Genomic DNA, 21,455 nt, shown 5'->3' on the forward strand with positions numbered 1-21,455 from the left:
TTTATTTATAAATGGGTCGAAAATGCACATTTTCATAAAACCAAGCCAAAAATTGATATTGTTGACGAAAGTGAGTTAAAAATTTTATTTCTACTTAAAACTAGTCTTAAATGCAAAATTTGACCTTAAAGCACTTAAAATGTCATTCTTACCAAAAATGTGCCACAATTGTAAATTTCAGTTTTTGAGGACCAAAAATGACCTTTTACAAAAGGTGAGCTTTTTATGTCGCTTTGGTAAACAACATAGCTTAAACAACCAATGTAACAAACCACGGATCGATTTCGGTATTCACGTCCTTATTAGGTCTGTAATAACATAAATGTTAAATGGGCATTAGTTACCCTTTTATATGTATATTGCGAAGGTTGGTCAGCAAGACTATATGAATATTTTGTTATGTTATGTTTCAATTATATACTCTATGATGATACTACAAAAATGAAGTCACCCAAACCCCCGGACGTTTCTGCTGTCGGGTTCGGGGGTGTGACATGCTCGGCTTGAGCATCTTGTCCTATCATACTACTTACCATTCTCAACAATAAGTATCTCCCAAATACGTATAGCAAGTCATTATTTCAAAGGTTAGGCATGAAACTACATACTATAATATCAGAATATTAATACAATCTAATTTCCATGCTCAAAAATAGAAATCCATAGATGGTGTACATCAAATCTTTTTCAAAACACTTACGCGTCTTCTTGTAGTGTGTGTCCGTAAAAAAAAAAAAAACTACCCCCAACCAAACATGTCATATATAGAATATTTTTTTTATTAATAACATATATTTATTATAATAGCAGTAAAAAAATATAAATGGCATAGCTAGACGAGTGAAAGCTATTGACGCGTGATATTGTCATTACGTAAAAGAATTGTATTTTTGCAGGTGCTGCCTTCGAAACACTAGATTTTATATGTGAAAATGAGGATTTCGCATGTGGAATTCATATTTTATTAGGTGTGACATACAAAAATATTAGTTTTACATGAAAAAAAAAAAAAAAAAAAAAAAAAAAAAAAAAAAAAAAAAAAAAACCATTTTCATAGGTTGAAACGCCAAAAATACACCAAAATTAGCAAAATTATAGATCTAGGATAATAACAAGATAAAAAAAAAATCACTATATTAATTCATTGTATACTATACCCGAGCACCAAACAACCATTCCCGGATCATGAGGCCCATTTCGCGACGTATTACATATTTTGGCTGCCTATTTCTTGCTTCACAACTGAATTGCGAAAGTGGTCAGGTAGCTTTTGACTCCTATATATCCACCATATGGTACTTCTTTATATCATAAATATATAAGATCCATATGTATAGATATCAACATCTACATCTAAAAAAGTCGTATGCTTTGGAATAAACTTGTATAATATGGGAAGGGTTTTGATTCTGTGGCTATTTTGGTAAATCTTACTTTTTTGGCTAAATTTTGAAAAAAGTTTGAGAATTAGCCAAATTTGTCTTTTACTCCAAGAACTGCCTTAGGATATACAATTGTGATTTCCATATATATTGAACGACAAAGGGTAAGCTATTAATAGAGACACTTGACCACTTCATGTTCATCTTGTGAAAGAGATTAACAAGCGAGGAAGCTTATTAAGCTTCCTCAATCTTTAGTGAATGCAAAAGACATGCATCTCTTCCTTACTTTCATCATTAATAACAGCTCTACAAAACTTATATGATCCCCATCCAATCCAATTTGTATCATATCTTCCTGTTTTCTCAATTACATTCATCAAGATTGTGTTTTAGGATATAAAATTTTACGAGCACGTTTTGATCCTGTAACCCCAATTATCAATTATTATTTTGTACAAGAAAAATGTACACATATAACAACAATCTCTAAATATATACAAACTAGCAAAATATCAACATCAACATTAACATTAACATCCAATCCTACTAAACAAAAGTGCGGATCCATTGACACTACGAAGAATCATCATCCTCGAATCTACATACGTCCCACAAACAATCTTCGACAAATCAAACATTTCAGGTGGAATCTGCATGCGAACCTCATTAACCACAAGCTCCCCAACCCGAATGTCTTTAGACAACGGGTCATTCAATGTCATTGTCACCTCAATGTCCCCAGACACCGACACCAATTTGGCAACTGCAAGACTTGATGGTAATTCTTTATGTCTTAATGCTTTTCTCCACTTGTTACCCGAGAGTTTCTTGATTACAGACGGGAGATTTTCGGTTCCATTTTCTTGTTTCAGGTAAAGTCGTTTTCCGGCGGTTAGCCGGAAATCGGAGGTTATTTGAAGTTTTCCGGCGACTCCTACCTTGTGGTGTGGCCAGTCTTTTCCGGTTAAGACGGTGAATGTGATGTCGGAGGTGAATGAGAATAGTTTGGATGATGGTGGAGTTATTGTGAGGTTGACATCTCCGATGAGGGCACGGGAAGGTGGTTCACGGGTGGTTAAACCTATGTGCCGCCCGCTGCAGTACACCAATCTCCATCTTCCTGGTAGCAACCCCCGCCAGCTCTGTATATATATTTGTTGGGGTAAATTACACGAACGGTCCCTATGATTTAGGGTAATTTGCGCATTTGGTCCCTAGGTTAATTTTTAACTTGGAAGGTCTCTATTGTTTGTTTTTGTTACGCGCTTGGTCCCTAAGTTAATTTTTTAACTTGGAAGGTCCCTACTGTTTGTTTTTGTTACGCGCTTGGTCCCTGTCTCCCTGCCTTACCTTGCCTAAAAAGACTACTTTGTCCTTGATTTTTTAATTTATTTAAATAAACACACTCCCAACCCCACCCCTCACCTTACCTTACCTACCCTACCCTACCCTACCATTTTTCCCTATTTGAATAATAGTCTTTTTAGGTAAGATATAGGGACCAAGTGCGTAACAAAAACAAACAGTAGGGACCTTCCGAGTTAAAAAAATAAAACGTGCAAATTACCCTAAACCATAGGGACCATTTGTGTGATTTCATCTATTTGCTGTATGGAACAAAAAGACAAAAAGTTATAATTTTGTGTTCCACATAGAAGGGTAAAGGCAGTGGGACAGCAACAAGAGATTTATTTTTTATCTCTCGTATGTGAAAAAGACGTAAATACCCTTACCCTCCCTCATCGTAAAGGAAAGACATAGAAAGCGTGTCTCATATGATATAACAAAGTGAAGTGAACTTGGAATTATAAAATATCAAGAGAGGGGAATGATGTGTTATTAACCTTGGGCTTTGAAGGATTCAACATCTCCATTAACTCAAGGAAATGAGCAAGCCTGATGCGCTGAAAACAATAATAATAATAATAATAATATGAAAAAAATAATAATAATAACAACATGAGAAAATAGAGAGAAGAAAAGGTACCTGTTGGTGGCCATATATGTATTCCTCAGTAATTCTAACTGCAGTTGATCCCAAACTCCATCTGATTACATCCATTGATGGATTCACACGCCATCTTGGCCCACATAGAAATGGATGTCTCAGAGCATCTAAACATCTGTAACAAATCTAAATTACAACTTTTTCAAACAAAAATTAGTTATTGTTGATTTCCCTTGATCATTTCACTAATGTAATACCCAAACTATTTTATAGAATGGAGTCCAACTTTTGAACCTCTAATCTTACATATATATATATGTAGTCAGTTAGTGGTTACCTTATTCTATCAACAGGTTTAGCTGCAAGAAGCACTGATAGCAGATGCCATCCTGCACCCCAGTTCCTATCTAGCATCTGCAATAAAAAATAACCATATATTCATTTATGATTTACCCCACACTATTACTAAAAAACTTACATTCCTTTATTCATAATTCAAATATATATATAATTTGTATACACATTGAAGAGATGTGTACTTACTTGCAGCCCGATATTTCCATGTGATGAATTCATGTTTAGAGTTGGTAGGAGGAACTCACGCAAGCAAGAAGGATCATTTCCCTGCAAAGATAATGAGAATAAGTGGATATTACTTTGGTTTAGTTTTTTAGGATTCTGATTGAATTTAGGGTTTTTAAACATGAATATATGATATAAGAAATATGTTTACCTTGTTGAGGAATGCTTTGAACTTTGTGAAGATTACTGGATCCATAAGTTCCCGTAATACCATTTTTGCCATTATGAATCCAAGACATCTAATTTAATATATTATAAGATTAGAATGATCATCTCCCTTATCATAAACATACATAATTTCCTTCTTCCTTTAGGCTACTACTTTTGTAAATTACATGTTTTGCAAGAGTAACCCTAACAATTTTTGTTCAATTCAATTCAACACAGCACATATTTCTTTGTTGACTGCATACCTCATATCAAATGCAATCATCATTTGTTGTCTATCCATGTTGTTTTCAAAAAAGTCAGCAGCATTCCCCAATATTCCTACCTGTTATAAAAAGTCAAAGAGCTATAAGAAAGGAAAAATATAAATCTTGCATCCTATGTAAGTGTTTGGTTTGATGATGGTTGTTAATTGAAATGGATGCAATTCAATTTGTTCGATTCCATTCTTCCTTTTCTAACAAAAGACGAAAATACCCTCTCATTTTTTCTAACACCTCAAAATAACATACTGCAAACCAAGCACTCCCTATTGTCTGTTTGGTATCATGAAATAGAATCACAAAGGTCCTTAGAATGAGCCATTATTATACCATTATTATGTTTGGTTGGATTGAAGGAATTTAACCGGAATCCTGAGTAAAACTAAAATCGATAAATATAAATTTATAAATTAAACTTTACTCAAATGAACACTAAATACATTACATATAAGCGTGTTTTTATGTTTGTTTGAAAATTGAAATATACCATGTGCATTTCCGATAGTAAAAAATAACTATTCAACACTTTGAAATATTTGTTTACAAATAAAGTGAATACAATGAAATCTCAAAATACGAAGAGAAATAAATATATCTTTATCTATTTTTGAGAATGATAAAAATAATTTAATCAAAGTTGTGATTTTAACATTTTTAGAAGCAAAGAAATATGAATACATACAATTGGTGTGGATTAAGAAATAAGAATACTCACTTTAATATGTCTATCGACTGGACTTATATGAACATTCTCCAATCTCAACTCTGTATGGGCAAGTCCATGACTATGTAAGTAGTTTACCTGAGTGAGGTACAACAAAATCAAAATCAAAATTAAAATCAACATGAACATGAAGGCAAATGTCAATAACTACTACCTACGTCTCATATTTATTTATTGTCTGCTTTTGAATTTTGAAGTCTCTATTCTTCAACTTTGACCTTAAATATTTTTGTTTTTGATATATAATACTTGATGCAAAATATATGAATGGATTGTGTTTTAAATGTCTTTTCATCGTTATAAATTTCATCAAATGATTTATAACACAAATAAAAATATTTAAGGTCAAAGTTGAAGAATAAAGACTTCAAAAGTCAAAAGCAGACAATAAATATGGGACATAGAGTATTTAACTATTTATTAAGCAACGTACTCCAATGAGTAGATCTCTCATAAGAATTCGAGTAACACGTAGCTGACGAGAGACCGCAGGGCCGCCTACGGTATCATCACCCGCCCTTCTCACCGCAGATTCTTCGTCTAAAGCAAGCGTAGCTTCTAATGTTGGGAGCCAGTCTGTCTGTCGAAGCCAGTGCCTCAAAGACAAACCACCATGATACTGCATGCATCATGTTCATGTTCAATTATATTATATACGTAAAATTATAAATAATCACTTTTGTATTTAAGAAAATAAAAAAAGTTAATTTTTAACTAAAATCATAAAAAAGAATTATATTGCAAATTTTCATTTTATTTTACGGTGGAATGAAAATTGAGAAAATGGAAGGAAGCAATTAAAGTCATTTAATAAAAAAGTTAATAGGACCTACCCCATGAACAAGTGTAAAAGAGCCCTCATCCTCCGTTGTTGTTTCTGGGGAGAAGACGTAACCATGTACTTGCATTGAATATGAATGGTACATCATTTTACGGCGACAAAGCTTCTTTAACACCTACACTCCATATTCCAAATCCAAACAATGATACATACATACATACATACATACATACATACATGATGATGATGATGATGATGCGATAAATATTATGAATTTGATAATGAATATAACTAGTAAGCAGACACCTGCATAGCGCGTTTCCCTCTTCGTTGTGCTTGAGCACTAGTGAGTCGCCGAAGCACCACTCTCGTATTATGCAATGGGCTGCATTTTTCATAACGTTATGAGGAGTTATGAGTAACTTAAGCTATTGGGGTTGGGGTGTTATGTAATAGCTACCTATCAGTGTCATTGATTATCGCTTCAAATACAACCTCATCTCCCTACAATCAATCACCACAAATATCACGTCCAATCCAACAGACACATAGACAGATAGATAGATAGAATTAATATATTTGCATACCCGTCCACCCAAGCCAATGCTAACGCGATCACTGATCTTAAAATCAGAAAATTTAAACTTGATAACATGGCTAAATTCTTCTCCTTCCAAAGAATCCGAATCTTCGAATTCAAGTGGAGATAGGGCCTCTTTCTCTCTCGAAAGTGAACACCTAATTTTGATTTGTGATTTTTGTTTGTAAAACAAATCAAAACTAGTCCACATTCGAGGCAAGCAACTTGGTCTTATCAGTGTTGATGGAAAATTATTAGTGTAGCATTTGCTTGTTTCCTTAAGGCCACTTAAATAATGCCCTCCTAGTAAAGCCATTTGATTCTGAACAACACTGCACTCACTGCAACAAAAGTGATTATCGACTTATACATGTAAAATGACCAAAAAGGACATTCTTACAGATTTAGAAATCTAAACTTTTAATTTTACCAATTGTACTTTGGAAATCTAAACTTAAATGTTTTTTGTATACTTTTTTTTCTATTTAGACACGGTATTTTAAAGATGAAAACTTTTTTAGCATTATACTTTCAAAAGAAACCTATCAGGAGTTCAGGACAATGCAGTTACTAATAATATAACTCTGTCAAACTTTTGGATCTACTCATGTATCTAATTAAAAAAAAAAAAAATGAATATTTATCTTACTGGATCAGACATATGGATGATTAAGAGGTTTATTAAGTGATTTTTAAAACAAAAGCCCAAACTATATCAACAAAATCAGATTAGTGCTTACTGTTAACAACTTAACATGTAACCAGATAATCACCAAACTAAATAAACAAAATCAGATTGTAACACCAAATCAGATTATAAGCTTCATTGATTCAAAAAAATTCATGTGCTTAAAATTTAACTGCTTTATTGGCTAAAAAAAATCATCAGCTTATATCGAGGTGTACAGAACCAGAAAAAGAAAGTGGGATTCCGAACCAGAAATTACTCAAGTTAGGAACAAGAATTAAGCTCTAGATACAAAATCGAACAAGAAAGTTATATGCTTCATCAATTCCAGAAATCAAACGTCATGTATCAATCCAGGAGGTGTAACCGGATAAAAAAAAGTCGGACTTACCATATAAAGGAGCAGTAGCCGGCGCCGGCGATAGGAAGTCTGGAACGGAGATCGAAGAAGGGTCGCAGCTCTTCTCTCTGATGAACGTTGTGAAGGAGCGTGTATGGGGAAGGAGCCTAACAACGTGAACAGGGTATTCCTATTACGGAAAATGGGAACAAGAAGACTTGCCTAATCGAATTCGCATGAACAATTACTTAGGGATGAAATTGATTTAGGGATTTGTTAGTTAACATGGAGCGGTGATATAGATTAACAGAGAGTGTGATGGTTGCGTGTAATAGATTCTCAACGTGCGTCTTTCTCATGCCTACATCCGGCCGGCCGGTCTATTACTGCTGAACGCGCGTGCCAAGGGACCGACCACATCAGTTTGACGGGGTTAACAGTTTTAGCCATGTTTTAGAGACAAGGTTTTTTTCTTTTGTTTTTTTGTTTTTTTTTTTTTTTGAAATTCACTATCATGTCATTTTATTTGGTTTATGTCCATTTTACACATTTAGCTAACGAATTGGTGTAAATGTTTATATAGATGACAATTATGACAAGACGTAACAAATTAGTGACGGTTATAATTGTCATATTTAAGCACTTTTAACAAATTTGTTAGATAATATCATTTTATTTGGTTCATGTCCACGTAATTTTGTTTTTTTACACATTTAATTATGACAAGATGTAACAACTTAGTGACGGTTATAATGATCATATTTAAACACTTTTAACAAATTTGTTAGATATATACAAAAAAACAAAGTTACCAAAATATGAAGAAAACAAAAAGATAATTACTCTGAAAATTCAATTTGTCTTCTTTTTTATTTTACCTCTTAAATTTAACTTAAATAGTAAACATTTTTAAAATCATACCATTTTGGTAAATATCTTTTTTTAAATACTCTACTTTGGTAATTAAAAAATTTATAGATCTGTCACACCTCTGGCCGATAGCGGAAACATCGGGCGGTATGAACGTGGGGAAATTGGACCGAGACATATATATATATATATATATATATATATATATATATATATATATATATATATATATATATATATATATATATATATATATATATATCATAACATAAGGTTTATCTCAAACATGTTTTATTTATTATAAATTATTCCGGGGTTATATTACTTTTTAAAAGACAAACACATTTCCTAAACAGAACTAAGACAATAAACAAACAATGCTTAAACTCCAGCAGCTTCCTTCTAGACTTCCTCCTTCTTGATACGACTATCATCCTCCTCCTTGACACGACTATTCTCTTTCTCACTCATCTTCCTGAGAATACATGTATTTTTGAAAACGTCAATATAACATAATGTTGGTGAGTACATGAGTTTTTAGAGTTTTCGGCTTTTATTTGGTTATATTAGTTTAAGAATCATTTTTCTTTCAGAAAAACATTTCCTAAAGTATTCTATCAACCCTAGCTTACTATCTTTTAGGATTTGTAACGATCCTATCTTATTTTCTTGTAGGATATCCAACAATCCAATCTTCTTATCTTATTAGGATATATTTTATAAATCCTAATTTATTATCTTTCTAGGATATCTAACGATCTGTAACGGCCCAAAAATCAGAGTAAAATTTTTCATTTTAAAAACACAATCCACAAGCCCAAAAGTTACCAAAACATTATTTACAAATCATAATAAGTCAAAACATCAAATCAAGTATCGATAACATAAATTGTGGGATGATGTGTATAATCACGTCTTCGCCTTTCCCCGCTCATCAGAAGTGCCTAAAACACTAAAATCCATATTGTAAGTCAAAGCTTAGTGAGCTTCCTAAAATACCCCACACCACAAACAAATAAAAATACAATACAAGCATGCATACAAGGTTTGTTGGTCCTTGACCTCAACCCAACCATACCGGGTTTGTTGGTTTACATCATAGAGCAGTAAAACCTCAACCCAACCGTACAGGGTTTATTGGCACGTGGCCTCAACCCAACAATCCAGGTTTGTTGGCACGTGACCTCAACCTAACCTTATTGGATTTGTTGACATCCAGTCTCATCCCAGCCATATCGGGTTTGTTGGCACGTGGCCTCAACCCAACCACACATATGTTGATATATACACAAATAAATAACACGTAAAACTATCATAGCAGTCCTACAACTTAGGATACATAAACTCAATAAATGGGTCGACCTGGTGCCTTAGACCCATTGGCATAGTGGGAGAACTCACTTTACAAACCGAACACAAGTTGAAATAAGTCTCGACCCTAAATATCGGCTCTACCAGTCACCTATTATGCAATTGATAGTACAACCTTAATTAATACTAAATTATCCAAAATACCCTTATGTCAACATTGGTCAAACTCAATAAATCAGTTGAGTCAACCCAATTAAGTCAACTCAGCCGAGTTGACTCACTCCAGTACGTGCGGCATTCTTGGTTGCGACCAAAACAGACGGGGGCCTGACCGCGTACACACAATGTACCTCCTGGTACACCTAGCATACGCAGTTGAATGTTCTTAACTCATTAAGGGCTTAATATATAAGCCTTTTTCGACCAAACTACATATCCAGGTCTTAAATGTTGTCCTTGACCATAAAGTTTCCAACTTTATGGTCTGGCATAGCCCTAATGTGCTTAACACTAAAAATCCCAACATCTTAAGCCATTAAGACAACCAAACTCTTGTATGGGGGAGAACTAAGGGTCAAGAACACATTTTTATCATTATAAGCCTAGAAAAACATCCAAAAGGACAGGCCGGTTGCTCTATAGTATGGCGTACACAAGAAGGCCATATTTGGGGACAAAAGTTCATATTATCAACATACAACAAGATTTATCAACTTAATCACCAAGGTATAAACTTTATACATTCTGGAGGTTAAGGATAATACAAGACTTCCTGATCCAAGCTTGCTTCAAGCTTCCAAGCTTCACCACCACCTTCTTCTCCATTTGAAACAAACAAAACACACTCTCAAGCTTCAAAATGCAGCAATGGGGCTAGGGTTTGTAAGGGGAAATGTTTCAAGTGATGGAGGCTGGAAATAGGACTTAAAGTGCAATATATATGAACCAAATCATAAAGATTAGGGTTTGAGTCTTGGTGGAGTACACCATACGTACTCAGAGTACGCCCAATGTACTCGGAGTATGCCCAACGTACTCCATCAAATGATGGTGTTCTGCTAAATCCCCCTTACGCCCAGCATACCATCCAGGTACGCCCCCCGTAAGGCCAAAGTTGCCAAAAGTCGCAAATTAAAGGGTTGGAAGGAAATTTAACAGGATTTGAGTGTAACAATTCTCCTCCACTTGGATTAGACTTCGTCCTCGAAGTTTGTAACGCCCGTTTGTAATGCCCGAGTTTTGGGGCTAAGCATTTTTGACAATGTAATAGTCTAGATTAAATATGGTAACTCTTTTTGAAGTAATAAAGATGAAATATTTGAGTATTATGTGAATTACGTGTATTTATGTTCTTATTATTTAATTATAAACGTATAATTAATAAGAGTAAATTACTGAAATCGTCCATGTGGTTTGGTCAAAATTGCACGTTTGGTCCTAACTTTTTTTTTTGCACTCGGATCGTCCCTATGGTTTGATTTTGTTGTGTTTTTCGTCCTTATGGTTTGATTTTGTTGCATTTTTCGTCCCTTACATATATAAAGTTAGGGACCAAACATGCAATTTTTACCAAACCATAGGGACGAAAAACGCAACAAAATCAAACCACAGGGACGATCCAAGTGCAAAAAAAAAGTTAGGGACCAAACGTGCAATTTTGACTAAACCACAGGGACGATTTCAGTAATTTACTCAATTAATAAAGAATAAAAATAAGCTTCAAAATTAAAGTGTGAGATAAGCCCGATATCTCCACATAAAGTTGTAGTAGTCGAAACAAGGATTTCAGGGATATAAAGAACACCGAAATCCGAGTTATAATGAAGTTATGACCCGTCGAAGTTTTATGAGGAACCGACGCGACACCGGGAAGCGTAAATAGTGAACTTACGATAGAGCGACTTTTAGCCTTAGAAATCTAAACGAAAGTCGTAGAATATGTTAAACTGAGAGTGTCCATAAAAAGAACGCCAAAATTTGACTTCGTATGAAGAAGTTATGAGATTTTAACGGACCAATTATATCCCGGTCTGTTAAAAATATAACTTTAAAAATAAAGTCAAAATTAGCTGACGGAGTCTAAACGAAAGTTGTAGAGTACGTCTCCACCTATGCGTGGATATAAAGAACGTCAAAAACGGAGTTCGTATGAATGAGTTACAAATTATAATAGCATATTTACGTATTAAAATAAAGTATAAATCATATATACGTACACATATATATACATATGTATATATCATTAGAAAGGTATCGACGATGCGGTCATTATAAGACTAATGTTGAGTTATTTCGACATTAGTTTAGTACAAATATCATTAAATCCATTTAAAATAGTATTATAGAGGGGTGTGTAGTTGTTTATATAACTAAAAGGTCATTAAGTAATTATGGAGGGTAGTTTTTGAAAATTCAATTAGTATAAATAAGAGCATTGGGCTCTCATATTTCTTGCATCATTCTCTTGATTCAAGAGTCTTTCTCTCCTTATCCCCCGAGCATTTCGGTCCCTCGTGATTCGACTTCTCTTTCTGTAGTTTTTAGTATAGTAAGGTGAGAGCTGAAGCGCTGCACGAATCTTTCTTAGAAAGATTCAACGACGAAGTTATGCCCCTGCGGAGCCCGACTCATAGCTAAAATCTCCTTATAAGTAAGTTATGCTTACCCTATTTTCATATAGCTTATATTTAAAACTAATATTGTTATTATGAACTTATAATAAATATTTGAGATATTATTATGACTTATATAAGTGTCGTTATAATATCTTTTTAACTACTCGCGGTACGGGGAATCTGGTTTAAAGGGTTGCATAGGGTTGTTGGATTTCAGAAGTGCTATACGCCAAAATGGTCCTGCCCTCCGGTGTTTTATGTTTGGCCCCTGTCTGTACATAGTGGTTGGAAAGTATTTTTTAAACGCTTATATAATAATAATAACAATAAAACTAATAGTTAGTCACGGTAAATATTAGACTAAAATCTAGTGGTAATAATACTAGGTTTCGTCGAAGGAAATTATTTTAAAGTAAACGAAGCGTTGTCCGAGTACCGAATCACCACCTTTTCAAGTGAGTGCATAGTTACTTTCATCTTACACATAGATATGAAGTATTTTATATATTACGTGTTATGTGTGCATATTATCTGTATACTTGCTATCTATGCTGAATGAATGTTTTTATACAAGTTTTAAATGATTTAAACTGTATATGTATTTTATATCTACAAAAATATTGGGGTAAAACATGGGTAGATGTAATAAAACGATGTGTGATAAAATGATGAAAGACCTCGATGTTGTTCTTGTTGATCCAGTCATCTAGCGGAGTATAGAGGACGACCACAGACTCTTCTAGACAGTCCAGTGGAACGCTGGCAGGCTCGCAACCTGTAGGTGTTTGTGAACGATGTGTTCACCGGTGTACTCCATCCCCCTCATGGTTGCCTTTAGGACATTTATTGCTAAGGAACCCCCTTAGCAGTAGTGTCCATCCCGATGATGATCCTTAGGATAGGTCCCTTATGATAGGTGTTTAGGGACGTAATGTGAGGATAACAGGAACGGGTAATTGGGTTATTGTTGGTCGATGAAATTAATAAACTTATTTATTGTGGGTTGAAAACCCTATGTGCTCACTAGGCTCCCAAGCCTGACCCACTCAGTTTTATGTATTACAGGTAGTTGCGCTCGAGCATAGTTGTGATGTGTTGGGATGAAGGATTACAGATATAGGCCTGTAGATATGAAATAATGTAGTAAGGCTTATATTGTATTGTTTATACTTATGTATTGTATCGAACATGACATCCCGAGTCTTTTAATGAAATACATTTCTAAGGAAATGCTTTTGATAACTCTTTATCATATTATTGTTTTGGGACAAATTCCGCAACTCTTTTATTAAAAGGTTACTCTGATTCTGAAATAAAGTATAAACAAAACCGGTCTTTTATGGCCGTGATTTTGGGGATGTCACAAAGTCTGCTGAAGTTAACAACTCCATTTAATGCTCCAGCATCTCTGTGAAACATTCCCAAAATACGGTTCGAAAATTTCGTTTTAAATCATTAATAAAAACCATAATTATCAAACATTTCATTCATAAACAAAAATCGTTATATCAAATCACAATATTATCTCAAAACATGTTCTTTTTATTAGAGTAAACATCTCAGGCTAAAACTTCTTAGTGTGTGACATGTAGTCATCTCGAGCTCTTCCCTCTGCTACTGGAAGTACTTGAAACCAAAACTGAAAACTATAAGCACGAACCTTAGTGAGTTCCCCAATCTACCACATACCATACACATAACACATACTGCAAACACTGGGCCTAGCCCGCTACATCGAGCCCCGCCCGGCATCAGACGAATCCGACATCAAGCCCAGCCTAGCATCGAACCCCGCTCGGTATATAGATCTGCTTCTACTAGGCCCCGCCTGTCTTTGGGCCCCGCTCGCTTTACACATACAAACAATAACATATAATCATGCTAATACATAACAAACAATCGTTATACTATAACTACTAGTCTCAAGGCCCCGCTATCAAGGGCCCCGCCCTTACTCTGCTACTAATGAGATATGGAACCCCGTCCACACTTAGCTAGTGATGAGATACGGGCCCCCGCCCACACTTATCTCCCTACCAGGCACATACAAGTATCACAAAAAACAACAAGTATAACTAAACATACACTATTGCTCAGGTACCACCCAACATCGAACTGTCGCTCGGAACCTACATATAATCCTTCTTCGGGCCTCGCCCGACATCGGACCGAAATCTAGAGCATATAAACTGCATCAGGCTAACCCTAACATCAGATCTAAATCCGGTATACACTAACATACATAAATGGTGCAAGCATACAATTCAAAGTTTATTCGTTTCTTTTGCCTTAACAGGGAAAGCAATATCTTTGGGCCCCTAAGTAATTTGGTGTTGACTTATATTGCCGGGCCCGACTAGGACTAAATGGATGTGTTATGTCATTACAAATCAAAAATCGGGAAACAAAGTATTAGACAATGGGATTGATTTTATTCCATGTATCATGTTCGAATGATATCTTGCAGAATAGAGTATTATATGATCACTTATCTTAGGACACGTAACTGACTGGGTCAGAGTTCGACAACGACTTTTAGAAGCTACAATTTGATGATTGATTCAGAAGTGTACTTAAAATTACCATTATAGACTTATCCAAGTGGGAGACTGTTGGATTAGGTATCTAAGCCATAAATAAAATTGGTATATACTTGAATTGATAGTAGCACAGTCCTTTTGGGTTGCCCTCAAACCTAGCAATTGGACATGATGATATTAGAGAGATAGATTAATTTATTATGTGAATAATAAATTAAATAAATAGTTTATTAATATGTTATGAGAATAAAATATTAATTATGAATCATATTATTTAATTAATAATTAATTTGAAATTAACTGTAATTAATTTCGGGATTAATTGGAAGACTCAACTATTATGTCTTAATAGTTGAGAAAGGAAGGCTGTAGAACCTCTAGGAAGAGGTGGACTAAAATCTCTAGGGAAACCATATGAGATTTCGTCTAAGGCCCCTTGGACAAGGGGTTTTGGGCTACTAAAGGATCTAGAGCATATCTCTTTAAACCTTAGCTTTGACACGTTTTCTTAACTATATAAGGAGCCTCCTAGTCCTTAAGTTCATCCCATGCCTTCCCTCCACAAGCCTCAAACCAAATTCCATCATCTCTCCTAATTCATTCTCTTGCTAGTTTGAGTGTGATTCCATTAGAGACACAATACTTGTGGTGCTTGCTTCCAAGAGATCTTCAAGAGGAATTCTAGTTGTTTACTATAGCAACTAAAATGTATGTAATCTTAAAACCTTCTAATGTTAATTTCAAAAATTACCAATGGTTTGCAAGTTTCTTTTTGATGTTTTTAGTTGTAAGTTCAATAGAAAAAACTTAGATCTTGTTTTAGGTTGCATACACACTTAAGAGTTTTTGACTTTGTTTGTTATGCGTAAAACCCATCAATAACAACATGAATGTTTGTTTTGATATCTTCAACTGTAAAATATATACATGTAAATTGGAAACCGGAACAAATATACTGGAAATTTTATAATTTTTTGTTATTTGTATGATGATGCGGTTTATTTTGAATGATGCATTTTGTTTGATAATGTGTAAATATTTAATGATGCAAAACATCTTAAGGAGCAAATTGATATTTATTGGTGTGACATATTATTGATGCGAGTGAGATTTAATTGGTGCAGTATCTGGACATTCCATGAGTCCGTTAATTGGTAGAGTGATTTTACTTTTCCGCTCAAAGAAACCACATCATTAAATGATGATATTTAATAATGTATGGACGTAAACTAGCATCAATTAATCATTTTAACCGTATCAACAAATATGTTCTTTATTAATGTTAAAAAAAACTAAATAATCATGCTTAACGTGCAAATATTTATTTATGTTTTTTATAACTACGGAAATTGCATTAAACAACTAGCAAGCTTACAACCATAAATAGGAAAACATCAAACTTTCCAATTAAGAGAATTGAGATTGACTCATGCTTGAACCGCTTGCATGTAATAAGTTGAATCTATCATGAGTTGTCTTCAAATAGGAGCTGATCCTTATCTTTTTTGAAAACAACTACATTCGTTTATGTATATATGTATACTAGTAGTAAGTACTAAGAACACATATTGAAGCATAAGATCATACTCACCATGGTTAAAAGAGGAAAAAGCTATAGGGTAACTACAGAAGAGATAAATCACAGTTGAGAGATAGACGATGGTGATATGAAGATCTATGGTTGAATCCAACACCTAGGTAAACACATCTCATTCCATTGTCGTTGGATATCAAACTAAAGAGGTGCAGAGGAATTGTAAGATTGAAAGTTGTATGTTTTATTGAACAATTGTGGTGGTTTTATACAGAGGATACAATAATCGGAAAGAAGCAATAAATGGCTAAACATATGCAATATTACAACAATTAACCAAATATAAAATTATACCTTAAATGAATTTTGAATATAGGTTTGACTTTCCTTTTGCTTGAGATATCATTGAGTCGTAATACAAACTTCTCTCCATTAATACGAAAATGAAGATCGAGAGAAAGACATAGAAAGAAAGATCTGAAAAAAGGATAGAAAAAAAAAAGAAGAAAACACTAAACCTATCGAGTGACAAACCCAGAAAAATAAAGCCCCAAATCCGATTTCTATTGTAATCAACTTTGGATCTTCAAAATTCGAAAGAATCTAAGAGTATCTTCAAAATTATTTTTACAGAATAATTATTCAGAAAGGAATTAAAAAAGTTAAAGAGACCAATATAGGTTTTATTTGTTATGCAATTATCAACATCAAGCCCCAGCTTGAAAATAGCATGAAGTGATAAAAAAACAAAAACTACCATTTTGATTTGCTTAGACCTTTTTCTTTCTTTCTTCAGTGACAGGTTGGTGTATTTTTTGGTCAGTGAGTGTGTCATGGTGGAGGCAGGCGACGGTGAGGGAAGCATCAGGTCAGCAGTTCGATAGAAGTGGTAAACGGTGGAGACGACAAATAGTAGATCACCGATTAGGGTTCCGTGTGAAAGACTAAGGCGGAGAAAGAGGGTTCCTTTTGGAGTGAGCGTGATAGGGTTTCGAGAGGTGACAAACGGAGGAGAGAAAGCTTTGTATTTTCCCTCTTATAAATGATTTAACTTCAAATATGATAGATGTGGTGACGGGTCCGAGATATAAGGGAAGGGGGCGAGAAATAAGTGGAATTTGAATGAGTCTAGTGAATAGATTAGGAAAGATAATGAGGCACGGGAAAGTGATCTATAGTGCATTGTTTTATTATACTTTTAGCTTATAAACTTGGACAATTTAAAATTTAATATTATTTTATTAAAGTTCGGTTGTACTTTAAGCTTAAATATTTGGACGTACTAAATTTATTTTTAGAAATAATAACATTTGTATAATAATATAGTAAGATTTGCTTATCAGTATTTTTTTGAATTAGTTCAACCTAATTAGATCAAACGCCAAGATCATAGAGAAAAAAGAAAGTCTTTTGCGTCTATATAAAAGAGAGCTATGCGACTGCTTCAAAAACTTTTCATCGAGATCCCAGTTCCACGTTTTCGGCGACTTTATCGGTAGATTCACGTATCTAGTTGGTTCATGTGGCCAACATCTAAACCTTACAAGGCAAGATTGTGGGTCATGGCTTTTTAAGTTCCCCATACTCACGTATATACGGATATTAGTTAAATAATAAACTAAATTGTATTAATACGTGTAATCGCTCTCTAGCATTCATTTCTTCGATAAGGCCAACATACCCTGAACGAATGGCTAAATATACAATTAACTATTCCAAATTATATATCGGTATAAGTTAATTATAACATACAAAATAAAATTAAAAGTCGGTTAGCAAAAATGCATTTGCATGCTTCACATATCTATATATAGATATGTTATATTCCGATTCAGAAACCACATATATATGAGATTATAGAAACACTCAAAAAAATGCATTTGCTTATACAACTAACTGTTATGGTGGTAGCCTTCATCTCTCATGAACATAAAGTCGTAGCACAATATGTACAACCTTACACTTCCATAGTTGTTCCAGTAATCAAACATACCGATGCTGCTAAGCCTCTCTATAGCGTTCAGATCATGACATCATTTGCAAACTCACAATACATGAAAGCAAACTTCCTTATAGACATCGACGCTCCACTCATATGGCACGATTGCATCCTCAAGTGGAACATTTCCCCTGGTAGTTGCCCCAGTAATACGCTTTGCACATCTCCTGTTTCTTGTGAAGAAGATTATTGCACAGATGTCCGAACTACTTACTCATACGACAATCCTTCCTGCCCTCCGGTGACCAACAGTTCGACGTTACCTGGTTGGGGATACTGTACTTGTCCGGTCAACGTGGTGGACCCGGTTACCGGAGCTTGTGTCCAAGCCCTGCTCAACTATGATGATTTCACTGTTAACACAAGTAATGGTAGCAATGTTTTCTCTGGTTTATATGGTCCTTCCCCTAACGCTGCATGTGCTCCTACTTCATCGTTTGAATCATTCCCAGTAAATGTTAATGGCGTCATGGCATTTTCGTCTTCACCTTATGCGTTACCCGCTTATTTATACCAACCACTTAAGAAAATTTTAGCTTTATGTTTGCCTAGCAACTCGTCTGCTCCTGGGGTTTTATTCTTTGGAATTGGTCCCTATTCCCTACTTCCCCACTCGGATGTCGACTTAAGGAGTTTACTTTCTTATACTCCTTTACTAAAACAGCGAGATTCTTTTGGATATTTTATCGATGTCAAATCCATTGTAATTAAGCATGTATCTATCGACATTCCTGAGCATGCAACTAGTAAGTTTAGCACAACCGAGGCATACACCACTCTTAGAACTGACATCTATAATCGTGTGATTCAGACATTTTCGATGGCCACAATAGGAATCCCTCATGCAAAGCCAGTCGCACCATTCACGCTCTGTTTTAGGACCTTCGACATGGGCACGAGAGTGGGATTAAAGTTTCCTGACATGGATTTCAGTCTCCCGGATGGGAAGAAGTGGACTATATCCCCGACTAACTCAATGAAACAAGTAACGAAAGATGTGGTGTGTCTGGCGATTGTAGACGGAGGTGTTGCAACTGAACATTCAATTGTGATTGGGACTTTTCAGTTCGAGGATAACTTTATAGTATTTGATTTAGAGAACTCGGCTTTTGGGTTTAGCTCATCACTTTTGGGTGAGCAGACTTCATGTGCCAATTTCAACTTCACGATCACATGAGGTATCACTTGAAGCTGTTTCTATAAAGGGCGTATGCATTCATCAATAGTCTTTTTTTTTTTTCCCCAATAAACTGCTTCTTTTTCAACGTTTGCCATGTAAAAAGCATAACCCGATCCATAAAAAAAAATGTGATACATTACTTTTTAAGAATAAAGAAGAGATCCATCTATATAGCGCGCGTGATGATAATTACTAAAGATTTCTTGCTCTTTTCCTACAAATATTAATCCAAAAAGAGAAAGAACTTGAAGCTCATATGCAATGTAAACCGTTGGGTAAAATAATCTTGAACATCAATTTGAGCATCTTTGGAATTAAAAGAAGGGGCTAACTAGACTCTCACTTTCATAAAAAGAGAAAACTGGACTTGCACTTTAAGAAATGGAATTGCCATGAGACAGAAGTTGGAATCTCGCCTAACCACTCGGTGTATGTTGTCCAACCCAACCTCAGACTCTTTCCTGTTCACCTATTTGACTATGTGGCCACAATTATAGTTATTTAATGAAGAGATCGAATTTCTCCGGGGAACACACGAAACAAAAATGAGTTTATTTATTTATTTATTTATTATTAATAACTAGGTTACAACTCCTGGAAATGATAAAAAAAATATATTTAAATGAATAAATTATTAATAACATTTATGATTTTATAAGACTTTTTTTATTATTTAAAATGAATATTAATATTTGTTTGAATATCCATATATATGTAAAATGTGAAGAAATTTTATTTAGTTAAGAATTAAAAAATAAAATATATGTTCAAATATAGTGTAAAGAAAAAAACTATGACTCATGAAGTTGACATTGATACATGAAAAATTAAATATAACATATACGTAGTAAAAATAATAAAACACAAAACAATAAATTACAAATTAAAAAATACAAAAGGTTTATAAATTTCTAAAAATTGCTTATGATATCTCCAATCCATCACCAAACTCTATTTCGTCCCTCATTTTTTTTCCAACCCTACCTCATTTTCACCGCTATTTTTGGAGATATGAATAGTATTCCTCCATATATGGGGGAATACTATTCATATCTCCAAAAATAGAGGTGAAGTTTGGTTGTCAATTTTAATCTCTCTCATTTTTATTTTATATATTTCTAGTTTATTTTATCTATTAATTTTAATTTAAATGCAATAATTAATAATTATAATTTGATGTTATATACGAATTTAAATTAATTGAGCATAAATATAGAGTTAATTAGTAGAGGAGTGTATTTGACAATATATATAAGTTATAAAAATAAAATATTCTAGGAATATACTTTTTGGGATAAAAAATAGGATAAAAAATAGAGTAAAATTAGAGATGAAATACTATTTACTCTATTTATAAAGAAAAAAAATGAAGATGGGTTAGAGATGATCTTATACACCATATTTGAAGTTTTAATGAGTGTTATTTTATTTTTGTTGCATTTAAAAAGTCTATTAAATATTTCAAATATTGTATTTGAATTGATTGGAGGGATGGAAAAACTGATTGAAATCTATCAAAATCCCTTGGATATATATTCAAAAAACCTATTTTTCAACAGATAAACACGAAAATGTATTATATAATTGAAAAAACTACATGTCAAAACGAAATTACAGTATAAATCTTTAGGAAAGTCGAAACACTCATTCACAGATGTTCTTTCATGCAAAAAAAAAAATTTCTTTAGTTTTGATTAAAATCTATCAAGATCCCTTGGATATACACTCGCTCGAATTTTTGTACCTTATTTAAATAGGACAAAAACATTTAGTTAAAAAAATAAAACTTTCAATTACAATTTTGTTTGGCTGTCAAACCAACAAATAATGGGATAAAATAATAACAATAAAATTCAAGTCACTGTTACTTCATACACTAGAGATAGTATAAAGTAAACAGGGTCGGTCCACGGGAATACATGACTTCTTATTTAGCCATATTCTCAC

The 21,455-nt window shown here is 33.9% G+C and overlaps 2 protein-coding genes across 3 annotated transcripts; one reads left to right on the forward strand and one right to left on the reverse strand.

The window, feature by feature from the left end:
* Nucleotides 1-1,800: 1,800 nt before the first annotated feature.
* On the reverse strand, nt 1,801-7,878 carry ORG1 (OBP3-responsive protein 1). Of its 2 annotated transcripts, none has more exons than XM_078956818.1 (14): nt 7,511-7,878; nt 6,439-6,763; nt 6,312-6,355; nt 6,158-6,236; nt 5,904-6,026; nt 5,504-5,689; nt 5,062-5,148; nt 4,329-4,408; nt 4,067-4,154; nt 3,877-3,957; nt 3,671-3,747; nt 3,373-3,508; nt 3,230-3,289; nt 1,801-2,527 (listed from the first exon to the last, which is right to left on the reverse strand). In XM_078956818.1, the coding sequence occupies exons 2-14, from the start codon at nt 6,745-6,747 to the stop codon at nt 1,916-1,918; spliced, it is 1,962 nt and encodes a 653-aa protein (XP_078812944.1). In that variant the 5' UTR covers nt 6,748-6,763; nt 7,511-7,878; the 3' UTR covers nt 1,801-1,915. The 2 variants fall into 2 exon arrangements, with proteins under 2 accessions (XP_078812944.1, XP_078812943.1); XM_078956817.1 differs by having other exon boundaries at nt 6,439-6,772.
* Nucleotides 7,879-18,200: 10,322 nt separating this feature from the next.
* On the forward strand, nt 18,201-19,677 carry LOC144997452 (chitinase CLP-like). The gene has a single exon (XM_078957361.1). It carries the CDS (start codon nt 18,204-18,206, stop codon nt 19,503-19,505), a length of 1,302 nt encoding a protein of 433 aa, XP_078813487.1. The 5' UTR covers nt 18,201-18,203; the 3' UTR covers nt 19,506-19,677.
* Nucleotides 19,678-21,455: the final 1,778 nt, after the last annotated feature.

This window comes from Lactuca saligna, chromosome 5, assembly GCF_052625555.1.
Source record: "Lactuca saligna cultivar CGN05327 chromosome 5, ASM5262555v1, whole genome shotgun sequence".
Classification (NCBI taxonomy): Eukaryota; Viridiplantae; Streptophyta; class Magnoliopsida; order Asterales; family Asteraceae; genus Lactuca; species Lactuca saligna.

Bases quoted from the DNA above. Each gene is read 5' to 3' on its own strand.
- ORG1 (XM_078956818.1), bottom strand. From the start codon at position 6,747: ATGGCTTTACTAGGAGGGCATTATTTAAGTGGCCTTAAGGAAACAAGC. The intron at 5,149-5,503 runs GTACGTTGCTTA...TACCTCACTCAG, and splicing joins TGAGAGATCTACTCATTGGA to GTAAACTACTTACATAGTCA. The intron at 4,409-5,061 runs GTGAGTATTCTT...TTTTTATAACAG, and splicing joins CAGTCGATAGACATATTAAA to GTAGGAATATTGGGGAATGC.
- LOC144997452 (XM_078957361.1), top strand. From the start codon at position 18,204: ATGCATTTGCTTATACAACTAACTGTTATGGTGGTAGCCTTCATCTCT.